Consider the following 11,087-nt stretch of genomic DNA (forward strand, 5'->3'; position numbering starts at 1 on the left):
GACCCAAGGGTGTGTCATGACCTTGACCCAAGGTCATTTGTGGAAGTTCAAGGTCACTGGATGAAAAATTTCATAATTTGTGTCCGGTCCATATGTTTCTTATGGATAAACTTGGTAGGTTCTCATTTCACCGAAAGATTGCCCATGACCCAAGGGTGTGTCATGACCTTGACCCAAGGTTATTTGGGGAAGTTCAAGGTCACTGGAATAAAAATTTCATAATTCGTTTTTGATACATCTTTATTTTGGAAAAACTTACTTCTGAAAAACCCAGCGGGGGGTATTTTGTCCCGTTTGGACAGTTCTATTTTAAAATATATTTTGACCAACATCACAAAATTTATATAACTGGCCCAAACTACCCAAGCTGGCAGATGATGAAATAAGCAATTAAATGTTCTACTTTCCTATTTGTAAGCATTATGTGTCCAGTGGTAAGGAGCCTATTAGAATAGCATAAAAAAAGAATGTACAAATGTTAATAATTGATTTATCAAATTTTTTTTTATTTCCTTCTCCTTCGTGACTTTTTTATTCTCATGTTCATAACTAAACCTAAACATAAAAAAAATGCTGGCCTTATAATGTAGAAAGGGGCCTCTTTCAAAATACATAATTTCAGGGCCGCTGGGTCAGGGGTACCAGGGGGGTACTTTGACTAAAAAAAAAATTAATGCTTTGAAATATGCCCTTTGATAAGCAATGGTGCCTCCTTCAAAATTTGTGAATTTCATGGCTTTTGGATTAAAACACGAACCAAATACAATCACTGGAAAGTTGTTACATGATACTCAGGTGACCTATAAGGCCCGTGGGCCTCTTGTTTTCTTTATATAACTGGTACCGATAAACGGCACCATTCCCAATGCCAAAAACGTTAATTTTTCCCAATTTTGTGACCAAAAATCCCCAATTCAACTGTGAAGCAACAGACTATGACGACATTGTATTTCTTTTTAAATGAAACAATGTACAAGTTGACTAATTGTTTCACTTCCGCTTAAATCAAAAGTAGAGAAAGTCGTAATTTGGGGGGATCTGTGGTGAAAAACAGCATAGTATCATACATTTCGACAATTTGAAAGCATGAAAATGTGGAAAACATGGGACATTGATAAAAATAAGCAATAAGTACTCGTTGCTTATTCTTTAAAACACGTAATAATAGGTAATTTAGTTAGAATAAGTGCAAAATACATTTTATTTGATTGAGAGAAAATTCTCATTGTTCTTCTTTGATGTTATTTTTCCCAATTGAATCGGTACCGGACCCTTTCCCAATGGGTGGAAAAAAATCGCTAGTCCACTAAATTAAGTACATCGCTAATAATGTTTTGTACGTCATACATTTATATCTAGCACATTCAGAAAGCGCTAAATCAAATCTACGCTAACTTTTGGAAAAAATAATTTCCACCAAATATAGTACTCACCAAATATAATACAAGTACAGTATGCTGACAATCCCAACTCATGATTGCAGCAAAATTTGACAGCACACAAGTATTAGTACTGTACATGTACATTAGGTATTTTTTTTAGTTTTAGAAATATGTACCAATGCTAGATGCTATATATTTATCTTGTTAGTGACTACTAAATTTAGATTTTCTTTGGAACACAAGTGTTTTTTATTTTTGATTCCAGTTCGGATATACAAGTGTACACAAATGGTGACAAATTGTGGCCTGTGTTTGACGATGGACTCTAAATACAACTGTGGATGGTGTAACAGAACCAACAGGTGTACAAGGAACCGAGAGTGTCAGGGTGTACAGGACCAGTGGCTAGACAGAGATGACACGTGTCCTAATCCCAAAATATTCAGGGTAACTCTTTTTTTTTTGTTTTTCTTAGAGTAGTTAGGAATATTGAAGGTAATATGAACATCTGTTGTGAGTTATTTTTTAGAATTTGTTATTTTGTGACAAGTCAAAATTTTCCCTAGTTCAAGAGTGAAAATCTCTAGATTGAAAAAAACATGCAAAGATTGATGATAGAAATCAAAACTGTGTACAGAGTACATCCAAACCCACACGTAAGCTGTAAGACTGTCTTTGAACTGGAGTGTTTCTTTGTAGTTTGAGCCCTCTATGGGCCCTGTACAAGGGAGAACCAACATTACCGTAAGAGGTATTAACCTCGGGAAATCTTACCTGGACATCAAGGACGGCGTGAAGGTGGCAGGGGTCAACTGTATGGTACACCCTGATCACTTCGAATCCTCACAAGGGTCAGCTAAATGTTTTATAAAAACTATACTTATAGTCAGTTTTTTATGTAGAGTGTAATTGGCAAAAGTTTTGAAGTATTAGAATCTGAAGAAAAGAGTCTATTAAAATGTAACTTTTTGAGAATGAGGTATTAGAAAGTTTCCCTGATGCAGATATGATTGGTATAGAATGTGGCCTGTGCACCATTGTAACTGAAATTTCTGCAGAATAAATTTTACTTACTGTGAAATCACTAATTTTCGTGGGGGGTTATTTTCGTTTTTTCTAGGCAAGGAGAGACCCACAATTTTATGACCATCACGAAAAGTAAAATTTGATATACATTACCACTAAACATTCTCCATCCATGAAATCAAGTCCCCACAAACCAAGATTTTTTCATCATACCTCGAGAGTTTGACACCTTGAAAATATGTGATTTTACATTATGTTGTATGGTGTTTCATAAAGTTTAAGGAGAATGTGATTTTATTTTTCAGTTTCTTTTTTCCAGGTTTAAGTGTCTGACAGACAAAGTGGATTCTCCACTAAATGGCACAATCACAGTGGAGGTGGATAAACTGTATAAAACGGAATCTGACAGTGTCTTCAGCTTCGTGGTCAGTGGAATAATATCCTAAGTATCTTAGTTTTATCAGCTTCACTGAGTTTGTTAAAATGAGGTATCAGCCTCATTAAGTTTGTTATAATGAAGTTTTATTGTATTTGAAACATAATGATTGTACCTATTGGCAACATTTGAGCTATTCTGATTGTTATAAATGTCTTTTTATGGCCCCGTAAACAAAGTTTCGGGGGTATATAGTTTTTAGCTCACCTCAACGAAGTTGGGGGAGCTTATGTAATACCCTCGGCGTCGGCGTCGGTGTCGGCGTCGGCGTTGGCGTCCCAGGTTAAGTTTTTTGGAGCAGTTTTCTTTTTAAGTACTTCTATGTCCTATATTGATTAGACATGCATGGAAGATGCTTCTAATGTGTTTCATTGTACCAGTCAAAGTTTCAGATGCTGCAATTTCAGCAAAGTAATGGTCAGGTTAATGTTTTTGGAGCAGGTTAACATTTTTGGTGCAGTTTTTGGTGCAGATTTCATTTCCAAGTAACTATAAGCCCTATGTTGACCAAACTTGCATGGTTGATACATCTAAGGATGCATACTACTGGGCTTGCTTCGGATGCTGAATCGTACCTACATTTTCCGGTTGAGTGAACAGGTTAAAGTTTTTGGTGCAGGTTTCATTTCCAAGTAACTATAAGCCCTATGTTGACCAAACTTGCATGGATGATACATCTAAGGATGCATACTATCAGGCTTGCTTCGGATGCTGAATCTGATCTACATTTTCCGGTTGAGTGAACAGGTTAAATTTGTTGGTGCAGGTTTCATTTCCAAGTAACTATAAGCCCTATGTTGACCAAACTTGCATGGATGATACATCTAAGGATGCATACTACCGGGCTTGCTTCGGATGCTGAATCTGACCTACATTTTCCAGTTGAGTGAACAGGTTAAAGTTTTTGGTGCAGGTTTCATTTCCAAGTAACTATAAGCCCTATGTTGACCAAACTTGCATGGATGATACATCTAAGGATGCATACTATCAGGCTTGCTTCAGATGCTGAATCTGACCTACATTTTCCGGTTGAGTGAACAGGTTAAATTTTTTTGGGCAGGTTTTATTTCCAAGTTACTATAAGCCCTATGTTGACCAAACTTGCATGGATGATACGTCTAAGGATGCATACTACCGGGCTTGCTTCGGATGCTGAATCTGACCTACATTTTCCGGTTGAGTGATAAGGTTAAAGTTTTTGGTGCAGGTTTCATTTCCAAGTAACTATAAGCCCTATGTTGACCAAACTTGCATCGATGATACATCTAAGGATGCATACTATCAGGCTTGCTTCGAATGCTGTTTCTGATCTACAATGTACATTTTCCGGTTGAGTGAGCAGGTGAAAGTTTTTGATGCATAATTCATTTCCAAGTAACTATGACTTCTTTAATGACCAAACTTGCACGGATGATACATCAAAGGATGCATACTACCGGGCTTGCTTCAGATGCTGAATCTGACCTACATTTTCTGGTTGAGTGAACAGGTTAAAGTTTTTGGTGCAGGTTTCATTTCCAAGTAACTATAAGCCCTATGTTGACCAAACTTGCATGGATGATACATCTAAGGATGCATACTACCAGGCTTGCTTCGGATGCTGAATCTGACCTACATTTTGTGGATGAGTGAAAATGTTAGTTTGTGATGAATGTATCATTTCCAATTAACTATGAGCCCTATAATGAGCAAACTTGCATGGACAATACATCTTAGGATGCACACTAATGGACTTACTTTGGATGCTGAATTCGACATACATTTTTTCAGATAATAGACCAGGTAAAAGTTATGGGTGCAGGTCAATTACCAAAAAACTTGAAGGCTTATATAACATTGTATAAACCAAACCAAACTTGCACAAATGTTGCATCAGGAGATGAAAACTCTCAAATTTGCTTCAGATGCTTAATTTTAATTACATTTTCATGAACAACTAGTTTAAATTTTTTATGTACCGGTAGGTCTATTTCAATGTATTCGATCAAAATTGCTTAAATATTTTCATTTCTGGAATGTACACTTTTTGTTGGTTAATTGTGTGACTTTGCCTTACTTAAAGACAACATTCGTTGAGGTGAGCTCTGTAATCTCTGATTACCTATGTTTGTTGTGTCCGTCCGTCTCTCTGTCTCTCTGTTTGTCTGCAAAAACTTTAACCTTGCCCATAACTTTTCATACTTTACATATCCTTATGACAAGACCTTTCTTTGGAAACCACCTAATTTCACCCTTTGACTTTGACCTTGGAGTTTGACTTACTTTTCAAAATTGGTAAAGTTGACCATAACTTTTGAAGGGTTAGGGTTAGGGCTTACACACTTCACATATGTATTTTTTTTATGGCAAGAACTTTCATTAGATACCAATAACCTTGACCTATTGATCTTGACCTTGGAGATTTCCGTACTTATGAAAAAAAACTTTAACCTTGGCCATAGCTTTTGAACGCCAAGGGCCAGTGATATTGTACTTCACATATGTAATCCTTCTTACATAACCTTTCATTTGATATCATTAATCAAGAATTATGACCCTTTGACCTTGGAGTTAGACCCACTTTTTTAAAATCGGTAACCTTGGCTATAACTTTTGAAGGATTAGGGCTAGGGCTTCCATATTTCACAGATGTATTCTTTGTGGCAAGACCTTTAATGAGATACTAATTGCTTTGACCTTGGAGATTTCCGTACTTATGAAAAAACTTTAACCTTGGCCTACTTTAATATTTTACAATTGTGTTTCCAGTGAGAATACCCTACTTTGGATACCAATATATTAAATCTGCATATAAGAAAAGTTTAATCTTTTCTATGTTGCCAGACGGGGGCATCAGTGTTTCACAAACACATCTTGTTTTTTAAGATTCCCAAAGTGATTGGTATGAACCCCAACAAAGGACCCCAATCAGGAGGCACCTTACTGAGGATATTTGGAGGGAATGTGGACATAGGGTCACTGATAACTGTGGATATAGCAGGGAGCCCTTGTCAAGTGACACAGTATGTTAGAGAGAGAGAGGGGGGGGGCATAGGGTCATTGATAAATGTGGATATAGCTGGGAGCTCTTGTAAAGTGACAGAGTATGTTAGAGAGAAAGAGAGGGGATAAGAAGGGGGGCATAGGGTCATTGATAAATATGGATATAGCTGGGAGCCCTTGTAAAGTGACACAGTATGTTAGAAAGAAAGAGAGGGGGGTATAGTGTCATTGATAAATGTGGATATAGCTTGGAGCCCTTGTGAAGTGACACAGTATGTTTAAGAGAAAGAGGGGGAGGGAGGGAAAGAGATTGGTGGGGGGGGGTTAAGAAGGTGAAGACAGAAGGTCACTGATAAATTTTGATACAGTAGGAAGTCCTTAAGCTTGTAAGAATTACAGTATGTTAGAGAGAGAGAGAGAGGGGGGATGATACTAAGAGACAGGAAAAGAAAAGGAGGGGTACAGATTATTCTTAGATAATGCATGTGTTTTTTAAAATATTTCTAAGTTGAGGGCCAGTTAGATGCATTAATCATGCGATATAGTCTCTTTGGTTGTTCGTGTAAACCTGGCTGAACTATATAGCATTACCTGGTGTAATGATAGTATATCACATAGCATATCACTGTGATGCCCTCTATTTACTGAATTGTGTCTACTCTGTATGAAATCTGAATGTAGAATGCAAATCTATTAAACTTTTGTACAAGTGTACTAAAAACACAAATGCAAGGAAATAAGACCTATAAAAAAGTAAATTTTGAGTATTATGTTGACAAGACTAAAAATAGCTATTTCTATTTTGTGCCTTTAGAATTGAGGTTTCTTTATTCTCTTTCACAGGGTGATGGCAGATGAAATTCAGTGCATGACATCTAAGTCTGTAAATGGAGTGGGACAAAGAGAAGTAGAGGTGGACTTTGGAGGATTTAAACGACTTCTAACTGACAAATTCAATTATACAGAGGACCCAGTAATAACCTACATATCTCGTTATAACAGCACAGTCAGGTAAAACTCCCCAAATTACCTACTTATTATGGTATAACAGCACTGTCAGGTTGTGCTAAATTCAGAAATTACCTATATACCTTATTATGAAAACACTGTCAGATAGGGCTCCCAAAATTACTTACATACATGTATATTATTATAATTGAACTGTCAGATGACTTCATTGATAGAAATTACCTGGATATCTCACTATAAAAGCACTGCTGTAGATTCCAAATTATAAGCTAGGAATTCATTATCGCATAATTTTGTGAGAAGCATCACTCACGAAGATAAAATTTCTCTCTTTAACTTATATGGTGCTGAAACCCATGTTAATTCCAGAGCTGTTTACTCTTACGATTTCGCCGTATTTTTTACGGATTTTTAATCAAAAATACGTCTCATGTTTTGCTATTATGAAAATATGGAAATACGTTTGTTTGGAATTTAGGAGTTAGTTTTCTTTATGATCTGCTGAAATATTGATGAAAGAATGCCTACTCGGCTTAAAACAGCAACAGTCATTGACAATCAATTGTAATGATCTGGTTGCTGGGGCCGCGTTGCACAGTGTATAGAGCGTCTGCTCTAAGAGTTGCACAGTAAGGACTTGCTCCTTACGTCGAGGGTTCGAATCCCACTTGTGTGACTTGGAGACCTGTCCTTCAAATCAGACCATATAAACCGTGTCGCAATAGGTGCTGGCACGAAACAGACCCCTCCCTGCTCTATGGCCTTGAGTGCTGAGTAGTGGACAAAATTCGCAGCTCTCCACGGGCAGGTGGTTGCATCTTAATGAGTAAAAAATTATTGAGATATATTAAACAATCAATCAATCATCCTTATGATCTGTCTCAGTTTCACGCCCTTTAATCACTGTAAAAGAAAAAATTAAAGGACATCGACGATTTCAAGTTGCCAAAAATGCTGTGGTATAACATGACAAAGAACACGTTACATGTATTTAACCATGTTTTGATAATCAAAAAAGCAGTTGTTCTACAATTATATACGTAAAATCAATGGGAAGCGAAATCTTACTGGCAAATGTTAAATCTCACGGACAAATCTGATCAAAAATACTGAGAGACGACGGTAAGGGTAAACAGGTCTGTAATTCTCTTGTTCAACAGTCCATTTGCTAATTATTATTCTCGTGATTTGAGCATTGTCGGGTAACCCCCCCCCCCCAAATAAATTTTGTACATAACTGTATATAATTGTAATAGAACTGTTTTGTTTTTATAGTGGTGGTGTCTATGTGCAAGTCTGTGGGAAGAGACTAAACCTCATACAAAGGAGACTGATATTTCTGGAAGGACATGAAGATTCAGCTCTGGTAAATAAAATTAATACACCGAAATAATTTCACTGAAATTGTTGTTTTGAACTATTATTTCATGTCCTGCATCATATAGTGACAAGTGTAAATGCAAGATAAGATCATGTTGACACTGAAATATCCTCATAGTTTATTTGTTTTCCTGTTTTTGATTAAGACTAGTTTATGCTTTTGTTCTGAGATTTTTTCTTTAGAAATTTCAAGTTGCTCTAGATGACAAGGAAGTTAGTTATGTTTGATATTTACAGAAATGCGCAGATGAGTTGAGTAAACTTAAGTGCCTGAAGTGCCCCACCCCTCCTCTCCCCCTATCCCCAGGGGAAATGATCTCAGCTGGTCAGCCTCGCCTTGTTCACTTCGGCCTCATTCTGGACAATGTAGAGAAGTGGAAAAATGTGTCCCATAGTTCTCCATTCCATCCATTCTTCTACTATCCTGATCCTGTGTTGGAGAAACTGCCAGAAAATGTCAGTTATATGAAGGGAAAATCTCTAGTTATCAGGGTAAGTGTGAGAAGGGAAACGTGGTTATCTAGGAAAAAGTGAGATGGGAAAACTGTCTCAAGAAAGACTTGTTTTTATTTTACATTTAGTGATCTTCATCTTTTATTTGTCACCTGGGTGGCACAGTGATTAGAGCGTCTGCAGGAGTTGATCCTTATGTCGTGGGTTCGAATCCTACTGTGCAACATGGAGACCAGCCCTTCAGATGAGACCATATAAACCGAGGTCCCGTGTTGCAGTAGGTGTTCAAGAAATAGATCCCTCCCCGCTCAATGGCCCTAAGTGCCAATTATAGGGAAAAATTTGCAACTCTCCACCGGCAAGTGGCGGCGTCTCCATATGAGTGAAAAATTCTCAAGAGGGGCGTTAAACAATATGCAATCAATCCATCCTAAGTTTATTTTTGCTTAGTCTTGCATGAAGTAGGTGAGATTCATCAGCAAATGTCTTTCTCTATTCTTTAGGGATCCTCATTTTCTTCCATTCAACCATACCATGATCTGAGAGTGTTGGTTGGTACAGATCAGTGTACCAATATACAGGTGTCATCAGATAACATCACATGTATCCCACCTGACCAACCAGAAGGAATGAGACATGGACGAGCCAGAGTAGCTGTAAGTTTGTGTCATGGAATCTGATTGGATAGAATTTGTGATGAGATCACAATGAAAAAGAAAAAAAAAGAAGACAAAATGTAGTCTGAAAAGCTTGTACATTTTCCTTTTCAGATAGAAGTTGGGAACTTTCAGGAAAATGTTGGGTACTTAACATACACAGGTTAGGGTGTAACATACATAGGGAAATAATCATGTAATGATGAAAGAGTTAATGTTTTATTCATTTATTATTCATTTTATTTTTGTTATTGTTGTAATTTTGCAAGTCTTTGTATACATTTGTCATTTTATATATATTAAGTTGGAGAATTGGAGCATTCAAAAACAGTAAATGTTCAAAAAGAATTATTTACAAGTTATGCAGTTGCAGAGATATGCTCATTTTTTTTTTAAAGAATAAAGATTCACAAGAAATTAAAAATATTTTTTTCTAAAAATGAAACCAAATACACTGCATTGGTAGGCTTGCTTTTAAAGTTTTAATGAATCTTTAACTAAATTATCTTACCTACAGATCCAGAAGGCCCGATTTCTTCAGAAAAACCAATCGCCATGGGGATCATTCTCGGAGTGGTGATTCCAATGATTGCAATCATTGCCCTTCTGACAATTTGTATCATACGACGTCAGCGTAAAAACAAGCCACCAGAGGGCGCCATACCGGAACTTCTGAAGGACCACGAGCAGGAGGAAGAGGAGGAGATTGGAATGAACAGCATGTCTGTTAAAGCTGACATGAATGGGCAGATAGTCAATGGAGGTAATGTACCTGATTTAAGAACATGTTTATATATTACTTAAGGCTTATTGACCCTCTGGTAAGAGAGATACTGTATACAGGGTTATGTTCCACCGTGTTATTTTCGCCTGTTCACTCTTCCAAACAATTTTGCCCCGTTTTAATTTCACCTTTTCACAGTTTTTTTCAATGAATCATACATTTTTCTTCTATTTCGCACTGCTTAAATTCACCCACTTATGTCAAGGGCAAAATGGGTGGAAATAAAATAGGGGCGAAGTTTTCCCTTTTTATAGTAATTCTTTACAGGAGAAATGTCTGTTTTTCCTTCAATAAACTTGTCAATTTGAAAGGCATTTCTTGTAAAAAAAAAAAAAAAAAAAAAAAACCATGATCTTTGCCCAAATTGTTTGCATTTTAAACATGAATTAATTTTCGTTTTTGAAATAGATAAGTATTTTGGGAAATTTTCATACTAGTGAACAAAGGGATGGTAAACAAAATCAAAATTGGAATAAAAACAACCAGAGATATTTTCTTAAAGTTTTACATAACCAAAAATAAACAGATCCATAAAAACAGTTTTCAACACAAAAGAAAAACTACTTTAGTATTGATAGCCAAGTTTATCTCACATTTTCTAGATTCTGGTCCATATATCAGTGAGCTGTTGGGACGTATTGAGGATGAAGCAATCCGACAAAATGTCAGTGATTTCCTTATTCCTAGAAGTAAATTAAGCATAGGCAATCTTATTGGAAAAGGTATTGTATAACAGAATAGATCTGTATATGGGTTGTGCTATAAAGTCATCAACTTCAATATAGAGCCCGTTTACAGACTTTTTATGCTTTACAAACTGTAGCATGAGTTTGAGAAATTATGAGTTACAAAGTCAAGTGAAAATGTGTCATCCTAGAACTAATGTTTCATTGCTAAACTATGAATACTGATTAACTTATTGCCATTCCAGGTAGCTATGGTAACACATCTCAGGGGCAGTATAAAAACTGTAAAGGGGCAGACTCAGAGGAAAAAAGTGACACTGTGGCAGTGAAGTC

At 36.5% G+C, this 11,087-nt stretch overlaps 1 protein-coding gene across 1 annotated transcript in view; it reads left to right on the forward strand.

Annotated features, from left to right (window-relative positions):
* LOC134232522 (plexin-A4-like) overlaps positions 1-11,083 on the forward strand; it is a gene marked incomplete at its 3' end in the record, with an annotated part of 35,538 nt that extends 24,455 nt beyond the window's left edge. The window contains exons 14-25 of the mRNA XM_062714500.1: positions 1,648-1,829; positions 2,082-2,233; positions 2,728-2,833; positions 5,710-5,846; positions 6,670-6,837; positions 8,071-8,161; positions 8,413-8,667; positions 9,132-9,284; positions 9,399-9,447; positions 9,802-10,047; positions 10,671-10,790; positions 11,000-11,083. Of these exons, the coding sequence (XP_062570484.1) occupies positions 1,648-1,829; positions 2,082-2,233; positions 2,728-2,833; positions 5,710-5,846; positions 6,670-6,837; positions 8,071-8,161; positions 8,413-8,667; positions 9,132-9,284; positions 9,399-9,447; positions 9,802-10,047; positions 10,671-10,790; positions 11,000-11,083 (1,743 nt within the window). The remainder of the gene's footprint in view (positions 1-1,647; positions 1,830-2,081; positions 2,234-2,727; positions 2,834-5,709; positions 5,847-6,669; positions 6,838-8,070; positions 8,162-8,412; positions 8,668-9,131; positions 9,285-9,398; positions 9,448-9,801; positions 10,048-10,670; positions 10,791-10,999) is intronic.
* Between the last annotated feature and the right edge of the window lie 4 nt (positions 11,084-11,087).

Source organism: Saccostrea cucullata, unplaced genomic scaffold (genome assembly GCF_032062105.1).
Source record: "Saccostrea cucullata isolate Sc308-1 unplaced genomic scaffold, CSIRO_AGI_Scuc_v1 ctg4071, whole genome shotgun sequence".
Lineage (NCBI taxonomy): Eukaryota > Metazoa > Mollusca > Bivalvia > Ostreida > Ostreidae > Saccostrea > Saccostrea cuccullata.